Raw genomic sequence first — 26,726 nt, 5'->3', positions numbered from 1 at the left:
TCCCTAATTGTCAAGTCCTTCCCCAATGTAAGCTTTTCCCAACATTCCTGCAAAGGTAAACTTTTTGCTACATTTCAAAGTAAAAACCAGAGAGCCATTAAGAGAGAATAGTGAGGCCTGACCTGTGGTGGCGCAGTGGATAAAAGCGTCGACCTGGAAATGCTGAGGTCGCCAGTTCGAAACCCTGGGTTTGCCTGGTCAAGGCACATATGGGAGTTGATGCTTCCAGCTCCTCCCCCCTTCTCTCTATCTCTCCTCTCTCTCTCCCTCTGTCTCTCCCTTTCCTCTCTAAAATGAATAAATAAATAAATAAAATTAAAAAAAAAAAAGAGAATAGTGAGTAAATTAACTATTTATTAACCTTTACATAGCTCCTATTCATCACAACTAAAAGCTACTATTTTTTTTTTAATTCAGTGAGAGGAGGGGGGGCAGAGAGACAGACTCTGGCATGTGCCCTGACCGGGACCCACCTGGCAATCCCACTAAGGGGTGATGCCTTGCCCATCTAGGGCACTGCTCCATCGCTCAGCAACCAAGCTCTTCTTAGCACCTGAAGCGGAAACCATGAAGCCATCCTCAGTGCCTGGGGCCAACTTGCTCCAATTGAGCCATGGTTGCAGGGGGTGGGGGGAGGTGAGGAGTGGAGAAGCAGATGGTTGCTTCTCTTGTGTGCCTTGTCAGGGAATCAACTGGGACATCCACACACTGGGCTGACACTCTACCACTGAGCCAACTGGCCAGGGCCAAAAGCTACTATTACTAAAGCCAAATTTCTCCCTTTTGGGCTCCCCTATCAATAGGAATAGGAGAAAGAAAATCACACACATAAGAACCATAACACAGTCTTCACAGATAACTGCAGTTTGAGTTTTTTTATTACAAGGAAAACATGAAAAATCTTTCAGTCAGGAAGAGTAAATGAGTCTTAATGATCTAGTTTATTGTTAATACTCTGACTTATTACAGTAATTCAAAAGTTTGGAAAGAGAGGAAGAAAATTCCTTGTATCATTTCTTGATCTTAGCAGACCCAAACATAACAAGGTTGCCAAATTATACTGCTAGAGCTCTCATTTTGTCAGTACATATTTCCAAATTTTTAATGCTTCCCCTAACAACTGACTTTTGGAAATATCAAAAATGCAGTACTTTCAAAATACTTTTGTGATGAAATAGAAAAAAACCCTGGATCAGTTGCCAGCTGAAATGGATTTTTTGCTTCAGTTAACTTCACGTTCTTCAGCAAATCCCTTAACTCTGGGCTCCTACACATAACACGAGCCTCAGAGAGGTGCTGTGGTATTAAAATGACATAACTGAGATAAAAGTACCTTGAAATACTTGAAATGCTATGTGAAAACATATAATGACTAAATTCCAGCAGATAAGATCTGAGAGAGCTAAGCTGACCAGTATTATAAAAGGAAGCAGAAGAGTTTACCAAAAAGTTTGTTACAGAAAAGCCCAGTGCCAATACAGGTTTATGCTTTCATTTCTCTTTGATGCATTTAATAGCATGGACTATATGGAGAAAAAGTAGACATAAGCAGAGGGGACAGAGCCTGGGACAGCTCAAATGCATTACTCATTGCTGTTCAAGCAGTAAGTTAGATGTCAACCACAGGGCCACAAGACCCACAGGGTAGCACCTATCTGTCAAAGTGCACAGGCACCGGTGGGTTACCGTTACAGGCAATGGCAATAATCCTAGTGCTGGCCATGGGCTGATATCTGCAGTTGGGGAACATGGAACTTCCTGTCTCCTTGCAGTCTGTGACACTCACTAAACCCTCATGGCAGTTCATCTGGCCATTCTTGCACCGGACAGTGGGGGCGCTGCAGATACTGCGAATGTTCCAGATGTTTTCATGGACGAAGGTGTTGAAGTGCTTGCAATGATTTGCAGTCATCCTTCGTCTTTGCATCATCACATTGCAGTAGCTATTGCTGTTAACTGTCTTTATGGGGTCCACATGTTGCCGCAGGAATCGTTGGTACATGTGAGGCTGGCCATAGGAGGGCTGCACCAGCTCCAGACTCAGCAGGGTCAGCAGCAAGAGCCATGCAAGGGTCTTCTGGAGAGCCATCACTACCCCGGAGTTGCCTGGAGAAAAACCAAGGATCAGGAGAAAGGAAGGTAACAAATGGGCACCAAATTGAGAATGGTAAACTGATAGCTCCTCAACTCTATAGTCTTCTCTTTCCTCCCCCCTCTTCTCTGCTCACAACTTTTCTCACTACTGCTTTCCCCACAGGGAAAAGTCAGCAAACACGATCTTCTCTGAAAGCAAGAGACTTTCTCTTTTATAGAGAGAAGAGCTGTTAGGCAGGGTAGACAGTTGTTAGGGCAGGAAAAGGGAAGAGGGGGAAGTGGGGGAAAATGGGGGTTTATTTCACCCACTGAATGAGGAAGTCAGCAGTCCTGACACTGGACAAAACAAGATAACCAGATGTCCCAACAGTTACAAAAAAAACTACAAAGAGGAACCTTGAAACTCTGTCTTTTAGCCCTGATAACAGAGAAATAAAGCCTTGATATTTACAGCAAAAAGTATATGTCCCCTAAGACAGTGATCCCCAACCTTTTTTGGGCCACGGACCGGTTTAATGTCAGAAAATATTTTCACGGACCGGCCTTTAGGGTGGGATGGATAAATGCACAAAATAAAACTATGCGACTGGCGTAAAAACTGTGGTATTTTTAAATACAGTTGTTGAACTTACAAGCATCAAGAGTGAGTCTTAGATGGATGTAACAGAGGGAATCTGGTCATTAAAAAAAAATAAAACATTGTTCAGACTTAAATATAAATAAAACAGAAATAATGTAAGTTATTTATTCTTTCTCTGCAGACCAGTACCAAATGGCCCATGGACTGGTACTGGTCCGCGGCCCAGGGGCTTGGGGACCACTGCCATCATGGTTTCACAGTATCTGTTATCCTGGCCACTTGGTTTGGCATTATAGAGCTGGGTCAGGAAGTGTCTGTACCTGTAGTCATTCTGAGCCAGGGTCTCAATAGGTTTGACCCAGCACGAAGACCAGAAATAGAGGAGCCAAGCTCAACATTATTTCTTCCAACAAAGGCTCCTTGCCAAGGGCAAAAAGCAGTGTGGTGGGCAAATTAGGCTAAAAGGACAGGGACTTTTCTCTCTAACTGGGCATCCCTGAATCAGTTATCCTCAGTCACCTAATTATATCTTTTCTTTTCTCTTCCTCATTAAACTCACATTTCTTGTCAATCATTCCTTCGGAAAATCAATATAAGTTTCCTGAACACAACTCCTAGCCCCAACCATTCTTTCTTATCCTTTTTTTTTTTTTTTTTTAACAGAGACAGAGAGAGAGTCAGAGAGAGGGACAGTCAGGAACGGAGAGAGATGAGAAGCATCAATTATCAGTTTTTCATTGCGCTCGAGCCAGCGACCTTGGGTCCAAGCTGGTGAGCTTCTTCTCAAACCAAATGAGCCTGCACTCAAGCTGGCGAGCTCGGGGTCTCGAACCTGGGTCCTTCTGCATCCCAGTCTAATGCTCTATCCACTGCGCCACTGCCTAGTCAGGCTCTTTCTTATCCTTTAAGACACATTGAGTCATAGCATTGCAATATTCATTCAAGCTCTTTAATTCATTTATTAATTATTTTTTTTGTTGTTTGTTTTTTTTGGGGTTTTTTTTTTTGGTGGCCCATACAGGGATTTATTAATTAATTTAATGACAAAATTACATAAGTTCCTACTGGGTACCAGGCACTGTACTAGGTCCTGGGACACATAGACCATTAAGACTTGACTTGGTGGTGGGGAGTGTGAACACACAATATGGTGTATAGAAGATGTGTTGTAGATTTGTGCACCTGAAACCTGTATAATTTTGTTAGCCACTGATTGCAGCAGAACGACGCCCCAAGATGGGCAGAGCATCGCCCCCTGGTGGGCATGCCGGGTGGATCCCGGTTGAGCACATGCGGGAGTCTGTCTGACTGCCTCCCCGTTTCCAACTTCGGAAAAAAAATACAAAAACAAAACCAAAAAATTTTGTTAGCCAGTGTCACCCTATTAAATTCCATTAAAAATAAAAAGACACACCAAATGCTTCCCTAAAGAGATGTAACATCCATGGGGTAGAATAGGAACTCCAGTTAACTAAGATGAAACAGTAAGATAGGAAGAGAGAGCTATGAAGAAGAGTGACTCTTAAGGAACCCTGAGCCTAGGTAGACAGACCCAATTCCCCAAGAATTAGGTGGTTTGTGGCCGAGGGTGGAATTATGTACTACTTAGAAAAAACAGAGAGGAGCATGTTAGAATCGCTGTAATGCTTGGAAGTGGGTCTGGGGTCTTTTATAGAGGACTGGAAGAATAAGAATCCAAGCTTATATTTACGAGCTTCTCATATTGGGAACGATGTGGACTATTCTCAGAGAGAATTTTCTAGTTTCCCCTACGCAGGCTGTTACACAACCAGCAAATGCTGTTACTATGTGACAGAAAACAAACAGGCTAGACCAGGGGTGGGAACCTATGGCTCAGGAGCCAGATGTGGCAGCTCTTTTGATGGCTGCATCTGGCTTGCAGACAAATCTTTAATAAAAAAAATAATAACGTTAAAAATATAAAACATTCTCATGTATTACAATCCATTCATTTCCTACCGCTCATGTTCCTAGTTGTGGGTGGCTGGAGCCAATCACAGCTGTCCTCCAGGACAACACCAAATTTTTATTGGATAATGTGTAATGTACACAGGTCGTTGTATGGCTTTCACAGAATTACATTTTAAAATATGTGGCGTTCATGGTTCTCTTGGCCAAAAAGGTTCCTGACCCCTGGCTAGACCTTTGGCCATTGTCGCTCAATGCAGCTCTAGGCATGGGGTGTCAGGCTGAGGGTGGGGGATGGGGCAGGGAGACAGCGCAAAGGAGAACCCTAGCTCAAGGGGGCAGCGCCTGCTGTGCCTTTCTGCGGGACCCACTGAAGAGAATGTGGACCTGCTCAAACATGCCAAAGGCCAGGATTTGTTTGATCAGCTTGTGTACCCCTGAGACCTCGTGGAAACAGATTACTTTGGCGTCCAGGTCCTTGACTCTGCCCAGGTCGCACAACGGCTGGATCATTCCAAACCCATAAAAAAGCAGATGAAAATTAGACCTGCTTATGCTTTGCACTTTCAAATTAAATACACTGTCACAAAAATTAGGGGATCAGGGATCACGCAGATATTCCAGTACTTTTCCAGCCTTTTCTATAGTGTATTTTCACCAATGAAATAAAAGTTGGTTTTGCATCTCATTCGCATAATCGAACAACCTTCATTGACTTGTCATTTGCTTTTCTGATGTTCTTGTTTAATAAAAAAAATCAAATGCTTTTTTTTTGGTGCTTCATATTCATTTTGAAATATCCCTTAATTTTTGTGAGCAGTGTATTATTCCTCAGAACTGAACAACCTTCGTGGAGGGTTTATAAGGTACCTGCTTTACAGCTCAGGCATGACATTCAGAAAACCTGAAATGCCCATATGAAATGGCTGTGGAATTGGTTACTCTCTGTCCACAAGTGAAGCTTGGGGAATGTGAGCTTCCAGAACACACACCAGAGCTTATGTCTGAGTTTCAGTTCACTCTCAGACAGAAGCAATGGAATTTGATATTTTCCAGAAATGAAGAGTGTAGGGAAGAGCCCTGCCCAAGTAGGACTCTCCTGTCTGAGTGAAGCAGAGTGACTGGCAGTGTATGGTAGACATGCATGTTGTCAGGGGAAGAGATTGCTGTGAACATTCTCCTGGGCCCACCCAGACAGGCATATTAATCTTTGAAGGAGCTAATAAAATAGGCTTAGTCTTTTGGCCTAGAGCAGAGGTAGTCAACCTTTTTATACCTACCGCCCACTTTTGTATCTCTGTTAGTAGTAAAATTTTCTAACCGCCCACCAGTTCCACAGTAATGGTGATTTATAAAGTAGGGAAGTAACTTTACTTTATAAAATTTATAAAGCAGAGTTACAGCAAGTAAAAGCATATAATAAATAATTACTTACCAAGTACTTTATGTCGAATTTTCACTAAGTTTGGCAGAATAAATCTTGTAAAAAAACTTACTATAGCCTGACCTGTGGTGGCACAGTGGATCAAGTGTCGACCTGGAAATGCTGAGGTCGCCGGTTCGAAAACCTGGGCTTGCCTGGTCAAGGCACATATGGGTGTTGATGCTTCCAGCTCCTCCCTCCTTCTCTCTGTTTCTCTCTCTCTCCCTCTCTCTCTCCTCTCTAAAAATGAATAAAAAAAAATTAAAAAAAAAACTTACTATAGTTAAATCTATCTTTTTATTTATACTTTGGTTGCTCCGCTATCACCCACCATGAAAGCTGGAATGCCCACTGGTGGGCGGTAGGGACCAGGTTGACTACCACTGGCCTAGAGTTACCAAAATGGATTTTAAAAAGCAAATTGACACAAGTGGTGGTGGAGGAGGATGTTCAGGGGCAGGAGCAGAAGCGTGCGTTTGTATTCAGCTTGGACAGCACCAGCAGGACCGGCAAGCACCTCTAGAAATTCGCAGTGTAGTGTCACGCATCCTTCCCACTGCAGACTCGAGGAAATAGCAAATCGAATAGATCAGACTTTATCAGGCTGGGGTTTCGCTTCAAATTCAGTAGGCAGACAGAATAGCTACACATGGGGCCCCATTGCCAAAAACCAGCACCTTTGAGAGGAAGCCTAGTAAACGCTATCCATAACAAGGACATTTAACATTCAAACCAAGCAAATCAGTGATAGCTCAGCTCTGCTCTAAAACAAATCCTGAAGTCCATAATTACCAGCCTCGGTATCATCCTAATATCCACTCTCTCCAGCCTGGGTGGCACCCTCATTCTCCGAATGTATGGCCATCCTTCCAGGATGACAGGCTATGTGGGAAAGCATCAGCTAGTGGAGATGACAACTATTTTGATTATGTCCACAACCCAAACCAGAAGAACTTAGGAGGAATGCAGAGTGTGATGTGTGGAGAAAAACTCATGACTGTGCTTTGAAAGACTAAAGACCTCACTTCCATTCACCACAGCTGCATTACATTCCATGAAAAGTGTCTTGGCATAGCCCTGGCTGGTTGGCTCAGTGGTAGAGCGTCAGCCTGGCATGCAGGAGTCCCGGGTTCGATTCCCGGCCAGGGCACACAGAAGAAGCGCCCATCTGCTTCTCCACCCCTCCCCCTCTCCCCCCTCTCCTTCCTCTCTGTCTCTCTCTTCCCCTCCTGCAGCCAAGGCTCCATTGGAGCAAAGTTGGCCCGGGTGCCTCAGGCGCTAGAATGGCTCTGTGTGTGACAGAGCAACGCCCCAGATGGGCAGAGCATCGCCCCCTGGTGGGCATGCCGGGTGGATCCTGGTCAGGCACATGCGGGGAGTCTGTCTGACTGCCTCCCCGTTTCCAACTTCAGAAAAATACAAAAAAAAAAAAGTGAAAAGTGTCTTGGCATTAGATAGACATTTGTGAAAGTGTCTTTAAGGAGCAGTTCCAAAAGGAGTCTTCAGTGTCCGTGTAAATATTGGAAAATAGTCACGCTCACTAGTCACAACTTACTGTTGACTAAATTCTCAATAAAATGAAGGTAGGTAAAGGCTTAGGAATCACTTTGATATTCTGATTTTAAAAGTGGAATAAATAATCTATGTTTATTGTATTGCTCTGTACCGGGTATTTCTTTGTTATATAATAAAATGAAACCAAATAAAACCAGAGAAATGTGGGAAGATGGCTCTGCAGAGAGTACCAGTAATATGGTGGGGATGGAGATGGCTCTGCCATTGTGTGACTTTCGACAAGCCATCTCCCCTTCACTGGCCTCATTTTACTCATCTGAAAAGACTTGGTAGGACTGATTGTCAAGGTCCTTTCCAAATTTAAAATTCTATGGTTTATTGAAATTTAATATTTTAGGCTGAGGCTATAACATTCACGCTATCTCATAAGAAAACTGCAATATCCCCTTGTCTAACAGAGGTTACCCCATCCAGAAGCTAGATAATAACATATATAACTTGTTAGATGTTGTATGATGCAGAGAGACTTTGAATTTCAGATATTAAGACAGTTTAGCCACTTTGAATTTTAGAGATTTTACTAGTCATAAATTGATAGGATTTGCTGCTCAAGTAAAAGAATAATTTTCTAATATCTTAATGATTGGTGCTGTTTTCAGAAGATATGATTATGGATACAAACTGTCAGAATTTGTAGATTTTGAGGGTTGGCTTTTACCCTAGATTTCACTCTTTTAAAAAGCAATATGTCATCTCAAATGCCTATGACTTAAATTAAAGCATATAAAGTTTTAATAAAGTTGTGCTAAAGCATTCTGTAGACTAAGATAAGGTGGGTGTTGCATAGTCTTCTTGCAGAACCCAAAATTAATAGGTTGTCTTTTAGGGTAGAACTCACACAAAATTTTTATTTCCCCTCATTTCAAGCCAAGCATCAAACCTTGTTTCTTTCTCTCTCTCTCTCTTTTTAAATTTATTTTTTTATTTTTTTATTTTTCTGAAGTAAGAAGCAGAGAGGCAGAGAGACAGACTCCCACATGCTCCCGACCGGGATCCACCCAGCATGCCCACTAGGGGTCCATGCTCTGCCCAGCTGGGGCGTTGAAATCGGAGCCATTCTTGTGCCTTAGGCCATCCTCAGCGCCTGGGCCAACTTTGATCAAATGGAGCCTTAGTTGCGGGAGAGGAAGAGAGAGAGCAAAAGGAGAGGGAAAGGGGTGGAGAAGCAGATGGGCGCTTCTCCTGTGTGCCCTGGCCAGAAATCAAGCCCGGGACTTCCACACACCAGGCCGACACTCTACCAGTGAGCCAACCACTCAGGGCACCTCATTTCTCTTAATAGATAAGCCCAAGATATTTTTCATTAGCTATGATATTTTTTGTTAGTATTTTTGTGAAATCAATTCCCATGCCATTTTTCTGTATGTAATTGTAATTTGGCCCATTTCAAGCTTTAAAAAATGTACTGACATTTCTTGACTTTTTTTTTTTTGCTAAAATTAGATTTTTTTAGTTTCTGCAGAAATCCAGAACAAGGAGGTCAGCTGCACCCCCTGCACAGTGGAGTTTATATCATGTATAACATCCCCCTAAGATATTTGTTTAATGGTATATTTCATTTTAGCAGATATGCTGATGCTCATTGTATGTGCTGTGTACAAATAAATGTGTTCCAAACTTTTTAAAAACAAACAAAATAGGCCTGACCTGTGGTGGCGCAGTGGATAAAGCATCGACCTGGAAATGCTGAGGTCACTGGTTCAAAACCCTGGGCTTGCCTGGTCAAGGCACATATGGGAGTTGATGCTTCCAGCTCCTCCCCCTTCTCTCTCTCTCTGTCTCTCTCTCTCCCTCTCTCTCTCCTCTCTAAAAATGAATAAATAAATTTTAAAAAAAAATTTAAAAAAATCAACAAAATAAATCTCCTTAGATATTTTCATTGTCAAAGTCCTTATAATTTGCTGTAATGATTTCTTAACATTACCCTTAACAGAAGAAGAAGAAAAGGAAGAAGAGGATTGCTGCCATCCTCTCAAGAACTTTTAGTCTGAACTGTAGAACTCACGCTTCCCAGTGGTAGTGTGTCACAGACACTCAAACACACCCATAAAGTAAATATAATGCTTCTTCCTGGAGTATGATTTTAACTCAATGACAGCTAATTAAAAATAAAATTAAGTATAAATAACAAAATAAAAAACACATTTCTTATGAACTTTAAAACCTTTATGTCTTAAGAAATTTAAAGGTTTGAGAATTGAGAAATATTTGGCGCTTGCAGCAGATAGTTTCTGACTATACTTTTACTTCTTTGGAGAAAATTTGAAAGAACATTCAGAGCCTTTAAATACTATCACATTATATATATTATATCAAATATATGTGAATGCTCCCACACCCAATGATAAAAATGACTTCACTCTAAATTTGAAACTGATTTTTATAATATTGTTTTTCAGTTTGTTTGTCTGTAAGTAAATAATTTATGTTTGGCTATGATTTTTTAGCAATCATTGCATATATTGAGAAGTTCTTAAAATGGTAGATAAATTAGACCTGCAAGTTGATTGACTGGTGGTGGCACAGGGGATAAAATGTTGGAGGCTGAGGTCCCAGGTTTGAAACCCCGAGGTCGCTGGCTTGAGCATAGGATCATCAAAATGATCCCATAGTCGCTGGTTTGAGTCCAACGATTGCTGGCTTGAGCAAGAAGTCACTAGCTCAGCTTGAGCCACCCAGTCAAGGCACATATGATAAGCAATCACTGAACAACTAAAATGACGCAACTACTTCTCATCTCTCCCCCTTCTTCTCTCTCTTTCTCTTAAAAAAAATTTTTTTTACCTGCAAGTTATTCTTAAGTATAATGTATTTTATATAAATCCTAAATTTAAAAACAAATGGTATATTTTCATAGATATTAAATTAACTATTAATTTTTAGTTTGTGTTTTTCTTGTTTGTAAGTCAATAAACTTTATTTTCATGTCAAATGTTTGTATAGCCCTTAAAGACACCACAGGTTCCTGCAATGAGCCTGTAGTATTACTGAACAGCCCCAGGATTATGACTGTGAATCTAAAAAGACCAGGAAATTCAGCGTTCTGATGGTTCATGGGAAGGCATGTGACAGAGTGAGCAAAGTGAGCACTCTTTCTCATGACCATTTGGCATTGATCCACCTTGTCTGTTTCAAATTTGACATGCTGCTAAAGAATACCAAATCACACACTAAGAACATTTTTGGTCATTCTACAATTCTGAGATAAATAACAGCTGAAAAAATTTTCCAATAAGAACATGCATTTTAATTTATAATAGAATCCAGTGAAAGCATGTTCTTGAGAGTTTAGCAAGAAAGTGGTACATGACCACAGAGGGAAGAGTCACCCCTACAAGAAAAACAAGTACTGCGTTCATACATGGCCATGTTCATGGAGCTGTTGGCCTGCCAAGCTCCCATTTGCCAAGCTCTTTACATTTATATTGTGCTTTTTTAGTCTTCAGGATGTTTTCTCTTTCTAGTTTTTTAAAAGACCTCATCAAAGTTTTATTGATTTGGATTCAATTAGGTCTCTTGCTCTTCTTCAATGGACAAATATTGCCTTCTAATGTCAAAGGCAATTATAAAATCACAGGCTCCCAAGACAAAACAGGACCGTAGAGGTTACCATCATAGAGTCAACACCTCTCTGAGACCAGGATCTCAGAAGTTCAAAATCAGGAAGTAGACTCAGAGGCAGGAGTTGCCAAAAGAGCCATTAGGTGGCAGTGGTGGATAGAAATGTTGTCAAGGTCTTCCGTGCTGTAGGAGACCCTGAGTCCATATAGGAGATACCAGTGCTGTACAGGTTGTGGGGATACTGTTGTTCACAGAAAAGAGTCTGGCTGGCAGGCCTGCCTACAGTCTATGCTTTAGATATTAAGACCAAAGACAGCCCACTAGACACAAGCATCAAAAGTCATGAAGTTCAGGATATTGCACAAAGGTATATTGCAAAATAAAGTAATACCTCTTGTCAGTTTTTATGGGTGCCATTTTCAATCCTTTATCCACGTACTCTTGGGCAAACAATTACCTGTTTACTTGTCAGTGTTTCCTGCTGGTGTATAAGCTGTAGGAGGGCAGAGCCCATATTATTCACCCTGAATCACAGTGCCTGCCTCACATTACACCAGGGGTCGGGAACCTTTTGAGCTGAGAGAGCCATGAATGCCACATATTTTAAAATGTAATTCCTTGAGAGCCATACAATGACCCATGTACATTACGCATTATCCAATAAAAATTTGTTGTTGTCCTGGAGGACAGCTGTGATTGGCTCCAGTCACCTGCAACCATGAACATGAGCGGAAAGGAAATGGATTGTAATACATGAGAATGTTTTATATTTTTTACATTATTATTTTTTTTATTAAAGATTTGTCTGCGAGCCAGATGCAGCCATCAAAAGAGCCACATCTGGCTCGCGAGCCATAGGTCCCCAACCCCTGCATTAGACCCTTAATATTTTATTCATTCAGTCACTTATTTTTTAGTGATAGACTTCATTTTCTTCTGTAGGTATACCTTGTTCATCTATAACAGGGGTCCCCAAAATTTTTACACAGGGGGCCAGTTCACTGTCCCTCAGACCATTGGAGGGCCGGACTATAAAAAAAACTATGAACAAATCCCTATGCACACTGCACATATCTTATTTTAAAGTAAAAAAAAAAACAAAACGGGAACAAATACAATATTTAAAATAAAGAACAAGTAAATTTACTTTTTTTTTTTTTTTTTTTTTTGCATTTTTCTGAAGCTGGAAACAGGGAGAGACAGTCAGACAGACTCCCGCATGCGCCCGACCGGGATCCACCCGGCACGCCCACCAGGGGGCGACGCTCTGCCCATCCTGGGCGTCGCCATGTTGCGACCCTCCTGGGTGTCGCCATGTTGCGACCAGAGCCACTCTAGCGCCTGGGGCAGAGGCCACAGAGCCATCCCCAGCGCCCGGGCCATCTTTGCTCCAATGGAGCCTTGGCTGCGGGAGGGGAAGAGAGAGACAGAGAGGAAGGCGCGGCGGAGGGGTGGAGAAGCAAATGGGCGCTTCTCCTATGTGCCCTGGCCGGGAATCGAACCCGGGTCCTCCGCACGCTAGGCCGACGCTCTACCGCTGAGCCAACCGGCCAGGGCCAGAACAAGTAAATTTAAATCAACAAACTGACCAGTATTTAAATGGGAACTATGCTCCTCTCACTGACCACCAATGAAAGAGGTGCCCCTTCCAGAAGTGCGGCAGGGGCCGGATAAATGGCCTCAGGGGGCCGCATGTGGCCTGCGGGCCATAGTTTGGGGACTCCTGATCTATAAAATGAGAGAGTTGCTAACTCTAACATCTGAAATTCCATGGTTCTCATTAAGCATAAGAAAATCTCTTCCAGTTTTACTAGCAAAAGTCAAGTGTGATTACGGAGACAAGTTTGTATAAGTTTAGTTGGTGGCAGAAGGCATTACGTAAAAGAAATAGATGAGAAGAAGACCTGTGACCCAGTTTCACAGATGTACATCGTTTCTTAAGGCTCATTGTATGCCTGACCAGGCGGTGGCGCAGTGGATGGGGTGTGGAACTGGGATGCAGAGGACCCAGGTTCGAGACCCCAAGCTCGCCAGCTTGAGCGCGGGCTCATCTGGTTTGAGCAAAAAGCCCACCAGCTTGAACCCAAGGTCACTGGCTCCAGCAAAGGGTTACTCAGCCTGCTGAAGGCCCACTGTCAAGGCACATATGAGAAAGCAATCAATGAACAACTAAGGTATTGTAATGCGCAATGAAAAACTAATGATTGATGCTTCTCATCTCTCCGTTCCTGTCTGTCTGTCCCTGTCTATCCCTCTCTCTGATTCACTGTCTCTGTAAAAAAAAAAAAAAAAAAGGCTCAGTGTATAAGCCAAACCCCACCTCTAGTTAAAGCACTGAACTGAAGCTATACAGCAGGGGTCCCCAAACTTTTTACACAGGGGGCCAGTTCACTGTCCCTCAGACCATTGGAGGGCCGGACTATAAAAAAAAACTATGAACAAATCCCTATGCACACTGCACATATCTTATTTTAAAGTAAAAAAATAAAACGGGAACAAATACAATATTTAAAATAAAAAACAAGTAAATTTAAATCAACAAACTGACCAGTATTTCAATGGGAACTATGGGCCTGCTTTTGGCTAATGAGATGGTCAATGTCCAGTTCCATATTTGTCACTGCTAGCCGTAACAAGTGATATGCCGTGCTTCTGGAGCCATGACCGTGCATCCTGCGTCACCAGAAGTAGTATTGTACGTGAGCGACGCTGCACTTTGCGGCGCCACCACATACAGTACTCCAGGATGCGTCGCATCCTGTGCTCCTCTCACTGACCACCAATGAAAGAGGTGTCCCTTCCGGAAGTGTGGATAAATGGCCTCAGGGGGCTGCATGCGGCCTGGCCCGTGGGCCGTAGTTTGCGGACCCCTGCTATACAGGGTCTTCACATCCTACAAATCCACTTGCTGGTTGGAGGTTGAAGGCCTCCCATCCCAGTCTGTAAAGGTAAAGGAGAATCTTTGTTTTTAATTTGCACATTCATTCTGTAATAACCCCTTTTAATTTTGCTCAGGTTTATTGTAATCTTGATCAAAGACATCCAGAATCCAAATCCCAGCCAGTATACACTGTGACCACCAGTATCTAACAACTGCTTCCCACTCACAACTTCCTCACTCAACTATTTAATCCTAAATTTCCCAAAAAGAGATAAATTAAATTTGGGAGAAAACAAGTATAAGAGATTATTAGTGGTACAGAAGTGAATCTGCCTAGACCAGGGATGCAGAGTATGACCTCCTGTGATCAAACTCATTCACACATATCCTTCCATATTCAAGCACATAACTGTCAGTCAGCTTTTTGTCACTGTAAAATTTGTTCTTATTATCTGTTTCAAAACAATTCTTTAGTCTGCACCAGAATTAATATTCTCGTCCTCTTTCCACAAGACATTGTTTCGTATTCAAAAGATCCACCTAATTTTACACACCAGGGAGTTAACTTGATAGTCTTTGATGAGTAATGATGGTTATAATTTCCATAAACGCAGCTTCATGCTTTTATATATTTCAGGGCACTATCCCTCAAAGCAAAAGCATAACAGCCAATGCATAGTCTTTCTTTTATCTCTTTTCCTTCTTTCCTCCCTTCAACTTGCCAGTGTAACTTCTTTTGATCTTAGAATGTGTTCCACTTAACTCTTAAAGAGCAATCAAACATTTTCAAGGAAAAAAATTAGTAGAGACGGTTAGAGGAAAACAGAGCTAAAAGCATGCCTTTGTTTCTTTCTTTGTTCCGCCACATTTAATGTCTGTGCTCAGATGCCCTTCAGCAAATGGCTTCTCCAAGTGTTTGGGGATTTTATCACCATTGAGGAATCCCTCCTGAACTTTCACTTGCTCCCGCTTTCACTAATTCCCCTTCATCCACATATAGGCTACCTCCAAATAAATATTTTTATTTTACACTTTAGAATCTGATTCACTTCCCCGCCCTCCCCCTTTAATTCATAAGCTTGGGCACAGAGGCTTTAAAGGGGAAAAAATGGTTTCATTAAAATGGCTAGATGGCTAGAAATAGTGTGTGTGTGTGTGTGTGTGTGTAGATATAAACAAATAGAGCAATAGATTACCAGGGGTAAGAATCTTACAAAAATCTGGAAGTTTCCCTCCAACTGAAGATGACTTCCGCTGTTTGTTCCTGGAGATGGCTTCCAGCTGTGTGAACCCAGAGATCCTCTCTGGTTCTGATTATATAGTTTTCAAGTGAACTGGGTAGGGAGACTAGTTCCAAAGATCCCTAATCCTGGCAGACACATGGAAAGCAAGGACACTGCTCTTGGGCAAATAAAGAAGAGTCATTCACCTTTTCCCTGGGCACTACTGGGTTAAATATTAACCCACTGGGATGCATTAGAGATTTGTTCTGGGAGGCAAAGTTTGATATTGATCAGCATGGCCCTTGGTCCCAAAGTTGCCCTTTTTCTGATGTCCGTGGTTCTTACTCTTGCCCATGACAGGACTGAAGTTTCATTGTTCACATCCTATGATCTGAATCTAGAAGACATTGTTTCTGACCTGTGGGCCAACTCCAAGAACTGCTTTGAAAGAATCCTGCAGAGTAAGTGTGGTCTGTCAGCAGGATACTCTTCCCCTGTACCTTCTTTTTACCCACAGAATTTGGTTTCATGAAAGGACGCCATGCCAATAAGTAGGTTATTCCTTACATTTCACAGAACCAGGAAAGCACTTCTAGAGATAGTTATGTGAGAGGTATTGGTATCCTGATCTCGACCTCCCAGCCTCTAACCTTCAGAAGTACCCTTGCATTATTTGCTGGGCTTCCCCTTACTTTATCCTCAGGTGCTCATAAGAGACTAACCCTGAACACTCAATTTTCTGTTCCTTGTAGCACCATTGTAAAACTGATTGTCTCCACTATCATTGCAACTCTCATAACCATCACTCCTTTGATAGTTAATTGATCTCATTATCAAATTATAAACACCTTGAGAAAAGAATAATTGTCTTGTTCATCTTTACAGTCTTAGTTTCTAAGACAGTGACTGACACTTAGGTCCCAAATTTTCTAGGAATACATTGATCTCACTTTGGAGATCCCATGCAAACTTTCCTGGCTTATTTGTTTGTCTTTTCCTTGTGACAAAGACAGCAAAGACAGAGAGAGAGAGAGAGAGAGAGAGAGAGGGGAAGGGAGAGAGATGAGAAGCATCAATTATTCATTGCAGCACCTTAGCTGTTCATTGATTGCTTTCTTATATGTGCTTTGACTGGGGGGCTACAGCGGACCGAGTGACCCTTTGAGCCTCTGCTCAAGCCAGAGGCCTTGAGCCCACGAGTGACCCTTTGCTAGAGGCCTTGAGCCCACTCTCAACCCAGCAAGTTCAGGGTTTCGAACCCGGGTCCTCTGTCCCAGTCCAATGCTCTATCCACTGCGCCACTGCCTATTCAGGCTCTTGGCTCCTCTTAAGGCTCACCAAAATATTTGGGTTTGGTAGTGGTTATCAAACAGGCAGGCAGAGTAGAAAGCTTTCTAAGATTCCCAGGGAAGCTCTGCTTCTAGTGTATTGCTAAACCTTAAAACCCCACTGATAATACCTTCAATTTTGAGGTCTTGGTCCCCATTGCAATGCAATCTCTCCTAGAAAAGATTGACTCTTTAAACAGCTGTCAGTGAGTTACATGTGCTTGGGCATGTGCTCTAGAGCCTTAAGGTTTTGGTTGGGCCTGAGGATTTAAGGAAGAAGAAAAATGGGTGAGGCAGGTTAGTAAAAAGCTAGAAAAATTCCCTGGCAAGTAAAATGAGGAAAACTGAGACAAAATAATTAAACAAAGGACTGAGCAATTAATTGTTAACAGCCAGCTACGAAATCACAAGACCCTATTTCTAACCAAAGACAGTTAGGAACAGATGATTTACATCTCTCCTCCCCAACCAGAGTGACTAGCTTAAACCACCCTAGTCAGGGAGATAGGTGATGGAGATCCAGCCAAACCCAAGAACAGATAAAGTCAAGGTAATAAATAACTAAAAACCCAATTAGAGCCAGACAAATCCAAGATAGGTATAAAGATGACCAGAGAATGATACCCAACCCCATTTTATACTCATTTTGATACATCAGCATGTTAAAAAAAAAACAACAAAAACCTAAAAAGCTGATGAAATTCTGACTGAGACCCCTAAAATTCCTGCCTACAGAAAACAGATAAACTCTCAAAACAAAGGAACCAGTGCCTACTCTCCCTGGAGCACAACCCTGCTACCCTTCCTCAGGCATGTGATTTTACTTTCTTTCTCCTAAACTCCTCGGGCCCTCTTCTTGCCTAATTTTTCAGAGAGCCAAAAGCAGCCTGGCCTTTGCTCATTTCTGTCACTGTGACTTTTACTTCTATGTTAATCTAGCAGCCCGCCTAGGGTCACTTCTATTGCTGCGACTTCCGTTCCTGGGCCTAGGCAGCCCAGCCGAGGCTGACTTCTGTTACTGTGATTTTGCTTCTTCTATTCCAAGTTTTAATAAACAAACTCTCATAATCACCTGGACTTGTATCTTGAATTCTTTCCTGCATGAAGTCAAGAACCCACACACCCCAGACTGCTGGGGCAGACCTGCCTTGGCCCAGTTCTAGTCCCTTTCTGGGGACATAGGCAGCAAGAAGAATTCAGAAAAGGACTAACTTGGCCCTGGCCAGTTGGCTCAGTGGTGGGGCGTCGGCCTGGCGTGCGGGAGTCCCGAGTTCGATTCCTGGCCAGGGCACACAGGAGAAGCACCCATCTGCTTCTCCACCCCTCCCCTTCTCCTTCCTCTCTGTCTCTCTCTTCCCCTCCTGCAGCCGGGGCTCCATTGGAGCAGGGTTGGCCCAGGTACTGGGGATGGCTCCATGGCTTCTGCCTCAGGTGCTAGAATGGCCCTGGTTGCAATAGGACAACGCCCCAGATGGGCAGAGCATCGCCCCCTGGTGGGCATACTGGGTGGATCCTGGTCGGGCGCATGTGGAAGTCTGTCTGGCTGCGTCCCCGTTTCCAACTTCAGAGAGGTGCAAAAAAAAAAAAAAAGAAAAAAAAGAAAGAGAGAGAGAAAAAAAACAACAGGCCCTGGCCAGTTGGTTCAGCGGTAGAGCATCGGCCTGGCGTACAGGGGACCCGGGTTTGATTCCCGGCCAGGGCACATAAGAGAACCGCCCATTTGCTTCTCCACCCCCCTCCTTCCTCTCTGTCTCTCTCTTCCCCTCCCGCAGCCAAGGCTCCATTGGAGTAAAGATGGCCCGGGCGCTGGGGATGGCTCCTTGGCCGCTGCCCCAGGCGCTAGAGTGGCTCTGGTCGCGGCAGAGCGACGCCCCGGAGGGGCAGAACATCGCCCCCTGGTGGGCAGAGCATTGCCCCTGGTGGGCGTGCCGGGTGGATCCGGGTCGGGCGCATGCGGGAGTCTGTCTGACTGTCTCTCCCGGTTTCCAGCTTTAGAGAAATACAAAAAAGAAAGAAAGAAAGAAAAAAAAAAACCCAGAAAAGGACTAACTTTACTTGCTTTTCAGTTATAGTGGGACACAGTCTTGCCTGAGTTTTACTTTTCCCCATCTTCTCCTTTCTTCTCTGCATTTCCAACCAAATCCTGTGCTAAAAGGAATAAAGTTGAGGGTAGTGAGATGAGGATCAAGAAAACTGCCATAAACTGCCTTTCCCTCAGTACCTGGTGCCTCAGGGTTACTGAACTCTTTGGAAAGGAAAGTAAAGGCATGTTTCAGTGCATTTGTTCTGCTGAACACCAAAATTCAATGTTTTTTTAGGAATAAAGAGAAATAACAGGACATGGGGTCCATAGAGTGGGACCTCTACTGGAATCTAGCAGAGTAGCGGAATGCTCACTCACTTTTCTTTCTTGGGCAGATAGCTATTTAAGAGTGGTGCCTATTCTAAGTTAATAATATATACCCCTCCCCCTTTTTTTTAATGAGAGGAAGGGAGATAGAGAGACAAGACTCCCGCATGCGCCTCAACTGGGATCCACCAGGCAACCCCTGTCTGGGCATGCTTGAATCAACTGAGGTATCCTCAGCCCCCGAGGCTGATGCTCCAACCGTCTGAGCTATCCTCAGCAACACAGCAAGGGGCCAGGACCAACGCTTGAACAATGGAGCCGCTGGCTGCCAGAGGAGAAGAAAGAGAAGAGGGGAGGGAAGAAAAGAGAAGCAGGTTGTCGCTTCTTATGTGTGCGCTGACCTGGGATTGAACCCGCGATAACACTCTATCCACTGAGCCAACTGGCCGGGCATATCACTTTTTACAGAGATACTGAAGAAATGAGTTCTAAAAAGCTATCAAACAGTCATTTATTAGGGAAGATGGTTGTCAGGCCTTGATAAACTCAGCAGTCTGGGAAGACTGAAGCAGCAGTCAATTCCCACAGCCTTTGGGAATCAAGACCACTTGATCAGTATGACCCTTCTTTGATAAATCGCCTAACAACAGTGATAAGGTACTCCATTCCAATGTCATATACATATCTGAAACACCAGTTCAAACACCAACTCACACACAACAGATCAGCCTCTGATTTTAGAGTTATGCAGTGATTCTGGGGAGCAGCCTCCAGCCTCTGAACACAGCCACATTCCTTCTCTGCCTCTAGGACTTCACTGAACAACCTTGGGAGAATTCACAACCTGCCTACATGGTTGATGTAAGGCCAGTAGCCGTGGCCACCATCACAGCCACCTGGCCCATTCAGGTTTGCATTAGATTCAAACAGACAGTAATGAAACAATGGGAGCCAAAAACTGGTGGGCCATTAGCTTTAATCCTAGCTTGTTCCCAGCGGGCAAGTAAAAACACACACTGGGCTCCAAAACTCACTCACTCAGTGCTTACAAAGCTACTGACTTATCCGAGTTTCCTAGAATCAAAGGTTTCTAGTTCACTAGACTTATTCACCTCTGTTCCTCATCTCCTTCCTTCTCCCTGCACAAACTCTGCACAAACTGGCTTTTCCCTCAGCACTCCACCATCTTGGCTGCTTCTCCTGGCCTCCTTCACATGGCCTTTCTCTGCTCTCCTCTCTAATGCTAATCTCAGAAACCGAGAGAGCAAGCTCCTGGTCTGCCCCACTTTATAGTGTAGAAATCAAAACCTTTAATCCAATATACAAACAAGGAAGTCTCTGATACAAAGTCACTTATCTGAGGCATAATGGGATTCCTCGTGAGAGTGCACCACCCCACATCATGCAATCAGTCAAGGGTGTGGGGAAAAGCTTAGTCTTAAAACTAAGCCTTGGGCTATAACGACCTGACCTGCTTACAGCCTGTCCCCCACACCCAATGCAAACCATAAGTGAGCAAACATATACATCATATTTACAAACTTAGTTGACCAACAGTTGACAATGCAAAGAGTCAGGTGATTTCATTCTAATTGTTTTTATTTTCAGTTTGGCACAATAAAGCTAAGATGAAACAGAAATAAAGTTTTGGAGAAAGAAAAGTTTACAATTTTCTTAAAATAAATCTAAGTGCTTACCCATTTGAGTTTCAAAATACAAGAAATTAGTCTATGATTAATGATTATTATATTTTTGTCAGTAATTTAATAGGTGTGAAGCAATTGCCAATTGAAAAATATTCTTTTTTTTTTTTTCAGAGAGAGGGAGGGGGATAGACAGGGACAGACAGACAGGAACAGAGAGAGATGAGAAGCATCAATCATTAGTTTTTCATTGCACGTTGCAACACCTTAGTTGTTCATTGATTGCTTTCTCATATGTGCCTTGACCGCAGGCCTTCAGCAGACCGAGTAACCCCTTGCTGGAGCCAGTGACCTTGGGTTCAAACTGGTGGGCTTTTTGCTCAAACCAGATGAGCCCACGCTCAATCTGGCGACCTCGGGGTCTCGAACCTGGGTCCTCTGCATCCCAGTCCAATGCTCTATCCACTACACCACCGCCTGGTCAGGCTGAAAAATATTCATATATTTAATTTTTTTCTGACAGCTTGAACTTGGAAGTTACTCCCTTTTTTCTAAAATGTTTTTCTATGTCTCTTCTTCAAGTTAATAGTTTCCCTGCACATCGTAATGGGAAACTTGGATTCTCCTAAGGACTCTAGTGCTAGTGTACTTTCCCCTTTATACAGAGTACCTATGTTTAATTCTGTCTTTAAGATTAATTATAGCCTGACCTGTGGTGGCACAGTGGAATGCTGAGGTGACCTGGAATGCTGAGGTCGCCAGTTCAAAACCCAGGGTTTGCCTAGTCAAGGCATATGCAGAAAACAACTACTATGAGTTGATGCTTCCTGCTTCTCCCCTCCCCCTTCTCTCTCTCTCTCTCTCTCTCTTCTCTAAAAAAAAAAAGACTAATTATAAAATTGTTTGATAAAGGAAAGAAATTAATTTCTTTATAACAAAAATTTCTTTTGTTATAATTTCTTTATAACAAAACTTCTTACATAGTTTTGTTCTAGAGGCACAAGACTTATTTAGTAATAGAAATAATGGTTAAAAGAAGATGAAGCTCATGCGAAAAGAAGGATCATGTCTTCACTTCCAGGAAGGGGACACGGTATTGATAGAGGAAGAACGGGGACAAAGGCCTGCTGACACAGCTCAATTTCCAAAAAGGCAAAAATTAATCATTCACTTTTCAACAAACTCTCGGCTTTGAGCCCATTCTCTCTTTCCAAGGTATTTTCCAGGCATTTCTTCTGAGAATAACCATTTAGAGATTGCTTTTTGCTCTAATACAGTAATATAACAAAAACTCCTAGAGAGGAGTTTTGCCAGCCTACTTTGCTCTACTTTCTTAGCCATCTACTTTAATTTATGAATCACAATGGTAAATTCTTCCAACAATACTTAACAAACTTCTCCCCTTTGCCTGCTTATAATCCGACATTTGCACTTTTGACAAGAGACAAATTGGCTAAATAGGCAATGGCATGGTGGATAGAGCCTTGGACTGGGATGCAGAGAACCCAGATTCAAAACCCCAAGGTTGCTGGCTTGAGCACAGGCTCACCAGCTTGAGTGTGGGGTCACTGGCTTGAGCGTGGGATCATAGACATGACACCACTGGTCTCTGGCCTCTGGCTTGAGCCTAAGATTGCTGGCTTGAGCAAGGGGTCACTCATGCTGCTGTAGCCCCTTCAGCCCCCCAGGGTCAAGGCACATATGAGAAAGCAGTCAATGAATAACTAAGGCAGTGTTTCTCAAAGTGTGCACCAAGGCACACTGGTGTGTCCTAGAAGATTTCAAGGTTATTCCAGAGAAATATGTGCCTGTTGGAGACCAAAAAACCAACAGGGTTTTTGGAGTTTAGATTTTTGGGGGACAGAGGTGTGGGGAATTGGCTGTAAGCTGACAGTCTGCCCAACCCCCACCTCACTTGTCTGATTAGGTTGCAAAAGGCTGTTAAGCTGTGGTGCTGGATTGTTTACATTACCCTCCATGTTCCCTGGAAAGACTGGAGGCAAGTTTCTTCTATCCTTTGTTCGGTGTAAAGTTAAGATATGTATGGTGGGGGTTTTCTGCACTCAACACAATTAAGAGTAAAAAGAAAGGAATTCTTCAATGTATTGATGAGGAAATGAGAGTTTGCCTTTCAAATATATGACCAAACATTGAAGAAATCGCTAGGACACATCAGGTTCATGTTTCTCATAAACACAAGAATGAAAAAACACATTTGTGCAGGGACCTGCCGAATTTACTAAGTCTTACTAAGAATGTATTTATGTATATAAAAAAAATAACTTTTTTGTTGTTTTTTAATTTTTCAACCCCTCTTTTTTACAAATTCAGGAAAGCATAACTCAAAAAATGTAATATAAAAATGTTTTTTATGTCAGAATAAATTTAATTTTGTTGTATTTATTTCATTTAATTACCATAAAAGCATGCTTGGACTTTATATTTTTTCTTTAATATTTGACTTAATTATTATAACATATTTCTCAGAAATTTGTATATAGTGCACCTATAATTATTTGTAGGATTTTAAATGCACCCCGACTTCAAAAAGTTTGAGAACCACTAAACTAAGGTAATGCAACAAAGAACTGATGCTCCACATCTCTCCCTCCCTGTCTTTCCCTAGCTGTCTCTCTGCTCTGTCACCAAAGCTATCCTGGAATTCCTATCCTCTTCGCCAAATGATAGTTCTCCTCTTTCCTGGAGTACCTTCTTTTTTATGAGTCCTGTTACAATACCTGGCCACTCCATGCAGTTGTAGAATAAGAAAAAGAGGGAACTCAGAGGCCATCTGTTCACTCCTCAATTACAGATGAGGAAACTGAAGAACAGAAAAAGAAAGCATGTGTGGCCCAAGGAATATATCTAGCATTCATAGGACTAGAAACTTTCCAATGCATCACAAAGCTTTCATATTCTGCACTAGTAGTTTATAGAAAATCAAAGCTAATTTTAAAGGTGCCTGGGAAGTTACAGTGTAAGTAACTTGAATATTTTGAATACATTTTGAATATTTTCAAGATTTCCCAAAATAGGTTACCCCCTTTTACCTATATAAAAAAAAAAGTTGCTTGAAATAAAGTATAACATGCTTAGACAGCCAAGATGGTGATGGAGTAGGTGGACGCTACACTCACTCTCTCTGAAGACCAAACTGGAATTCTAACTAAATTATTAAGCAATCATCCTGATTAACTGAGGACTAGCTGAGAAGGTTTTTTTTTTTTCTTTTCTTTTTGTACTTTTCTGAAGCTGGAAACGGGGAGAGACAGTCAGACAGACTCCCGCATGCGCCCGACCGGGATCCACCCAGCACGCCCACCAGGGGCGATGCTCTGCCCCTCCGGGGGGTCGCTCTGCCGAGACCAGAGCCACTCTAGCGCCTGGGGCAGAGGCCAAGGAGCCATCCCCAGTGCCCGGGCCATCTTTGCTCCAATGGAGCCCTGGCTGCGGGAGGGGAAGAGAGAGACAGAGAGGAAGGAGGGGGTGGGGGTGGAGAAGCAAATGGGCACTTCTCCTATGTGCCCTGGCCGGGAATTGAACCCGGGTCCCCAGCACGCCAGGCCGACGCTCCACCGCTGAGCCAACCGGCCAGAGCCTGAGGAGGTTTTATAACCAAGGATTTACAGAAGAAGTCACATTGAAACTGGTAGGAAGGGTGGAGACACAAAAGGGCTGCCCCACTCCCATAGGCAGCGGCCAAAGTTCTGGAGAAATATCTCAGCTGCTGGTGTTCCCCCTGAGAAGTGTGGAGTCTAAACACCAAGCAGGGCTCCCCAGCCCAAAGCACCAGAGCTAGGAAGAGGTGTCCACACATCTGGCTGTGAAAAGCAACCGGGTTTCTATACACCAGGTAGAGAGGGGAGTCTACTAGAGACACAGGCATCCTCTTAAAGGGCCAACACAAAATTTCCTTCACATCCCCTCCCCACCTGGGTCCCATTTTTGATGGAGGGAAAGCAAAGCAGACTAGAGTTGTGTGAAGGTGAATTCATTAAAAAGGAAAAAAAAAAGAAACAAAGTAACATAATTATCATTCTGCACTAACTAGTGAATAGCAGTGTAGTTAAGTAGTTCTTTGAATAACTGAGGCTGCTTCTGGGAAGTTGGCCACCTGTTGTTCAAATAATTGGGTTTCTAGAGATGACACTATGACTGGATTATTAAGAGAGGATCTTGGCTAATTTAAGATATCCACTAGGTGCTGAAACTGTTTTTACTATCCTCAGGAAGCAAAGATGTCCTGTTATACCCATGTGTTGTTATCCTTTGATGTGTTGTTTCTGAGTAAGAAAGCTGAGGATCCCAGTGTTCCAGGAAGAAGGCTTAAAGAAGAGGCTATTGGCAGTGTCTCCATGAATTTCAGAGCACTGGATCAGGGTGGGTTAAGGGTGAGGAGAGGGAGGTAAGCAAACAGAAAATGAAAACAACAGTTTCCAAATGTTGTTCCCACTTGCAAAAACTGGAAAAGGCCTACTCCATGAATCTGGCGATAACCCAAGCAAAGAATTCTTAGTTTGAGAAGGCGCGGACCTCCCTTGAATTCTACGCCTTTGAATTCTTTTGCCCACTCTGTGACTCCCTTGAATTCTAGGCAATAGACGTTCATGCTGCCATTGCTGTCCAGTCGTGGAAGATAAATATGGGGTGGGAATGTAGAGTCGCTGTGGGTCAAATAAGTTTGCAAATATGGTGTATATGTTTGCTCGCTTATAGTTTGCATTGGGTGTGAGGGACAGGCTGTAAGGAGGCAGGGTCCTTATAGCGTAAAGCTTAGTTTTAAAACTAAGCCTTTTCCACCCTCTTAATCCTAAAATCTTCTCAACACTAAGCTTTTCCCCACACCCTTGCTTGTTGCATGATGTGGGGTGGTGCACTCTTATGAGGAATCCAATTTATGCCTCAGATAAGTAACTTTGTATCAAAGACTTCCTTATTTGTATCTTGGCTTAAAGATTTTGATTTCTACACTATAAAAAGAGACAGACCAGGGGCTTTCTCTCTCTGGGTTTCTGAAATTAGCATTGCAAGGAGTAGCAGCCAAGATGGCAGAATGCTGAAGGAGAAGCCAGTTTGTGCAGAGAGAAGGAGATGGGGAACAGAGGTGAATAAGGCTGGTGAGGTAGAAACCTTTATTCTAGGCAACTCGGATGAATCAGTGGCTTTGGGAGCCCTGAATGGAAAGGGAAGTGTTTTCCCACTGTGTGTATTTCTTGCCCACCAGGTGTAAGCTTTACACTTTTAATAAAGGTAATGGCCCACCAGTTCTTGGCTTCCTTGTTTCATTACCTTCTGAACGAATCAAATGCAAACTTGCAAGGACCAGGCCGCTGTGATGGTGGTCATGGCTACTAGCCTTACAGCCGCTATCTTTACAAAAACTGCATTTTAACCTTCCCATTCCTCAATTTGGTCCTGCGAACTACTCCTGAAGGAGCCCCACGCACACTGCCCCTGCGAAGCAGGGACTCCCTGGCCAAAGCGCCCCTGGTAACTGTGAGGACACCGAGGAAGAGAAGTGTGAACCCATCTTGGCCTTGGAACAAAGCTGTAGAAAAGGGCAGGAAAGTGGAAAGAGAAGTTTTTGTTTCTTACCGCTTCTTCTTCCTTTTTATGATGTTGGGGAGCTGGTAGAAAACGCAAGATGTTTTGACTGCTGTTTTGGATCACAGTCGGGTCAGAGTGATGGGGTTGTAGCGAGTAGGGGAGAGGCGGTGCGCGAGCCCTTGGGTACTTGGGACCGCACCCTGTTTCCCGGAGGCGGACCCACTCGGGAACAGGCGTCACATCAGAGCCCACCCCAGGCGGAGCGGGAGAGTCCCTGCCTCGCCCTGGAGCGACTCTGGAGATCTCAGTTCAAGACACAGATTCAGCGAGGGTGCGGTCTGCTGGGACGGCTGAACGCCGGGTACCCGCCCCTGCTCCCCAAAGCAAAGCAGGCCGCATGCCGCTGCTCCCAGGAGCAAGGGAACCCTAGAGTCCAGAAAGGCAGGCAATTTTGTCCCTCACAGGTCATCAGCCCATATCGGCCTCACGTTCCTTCATTGAACCTCTCTTTTGCAGAACAGTTTGGAACACGAGAAAAATCTGTATGGAATATAACTTTTTTCAATAGTTCCTAAAGGAGAGAAAACAAATT

At 43.3% G+C, this 26,726-nt stretch overlaps 1 protein-coding gene and 1 pseudogene across 6 annotated transcripts; one reads left to right on the top strand and one right to left on the bottom strand.

The window, feature by feature from the left end:
* Positions 1-848: 848 nt before the first annotated feature.
* Positions 849-26,538, bottom strand: LOC136336006 (ribonuclease 4-like). 6 transcript variants are annotated; one of them, XM_066277316.1, is made up of 3 exons: positions 26,183-26,538; positions 6,039-6,266; positions 849-2,106 (listed from the first exon to the last, which is right to left on the bottom strand). In XM_066277316.1, exon 3 carries the CDS (start codon positions 2,087-2,089, stop codon positions 1,652-1,654), a length of 438 nt encoding a protein of 145 aa, XP_066133413.1. In that variant the 5' UTR covers positions 2,090-2,106; positions 6,039-6,266; positions 26,183-26,538; the 3' UTR covers positions 849-1,651. The 6 variants fall into 6 exon arrangements, with proteins under 6 accessions (XP_066133413.1, XP_066133414.1, XP_066133412.1 ...); XM_066277317.1 differs by lacking the exon at positions 26,183-26,538 and adding an exon at positions 15,258-15,352 and having other exon boundaries at positions 6,111-6,266; XM_066277315.1 differs by lacking the exon at positions 26,183-26,538 and adding an exon at positions 15,258-15,351.
* Positions 4,791-7,034, top strand: LOC136336005 (band 4.1-like protein 4B; annotated as a pseudogene).
* Positions 26,539-26,726: the final 188 nt, after the last annotated feature.

Source organism: Saccopteryx bilineata, chromosome 4 (genome assembly GCF_036850765.1).
Source record: "Saccopteryx bilineata isolate mSacBil1 chromosome 4, mSacBil1_pri_phased_curated, whole genome shotgun sequence".
In the NCBI taxonomy this organism is placed as follows: Eukaryota; Metazoa; Chordata; class Mammalia; order Chiroptera; family Emballonuridae; genus Saccopteryx; species Saccopteryx bilineata.
The sequence above is the reverse complement of the archived record's forward strand: the minus strand, read 5'-3'. Positions and strand labels throughout refer to the sequence as shown.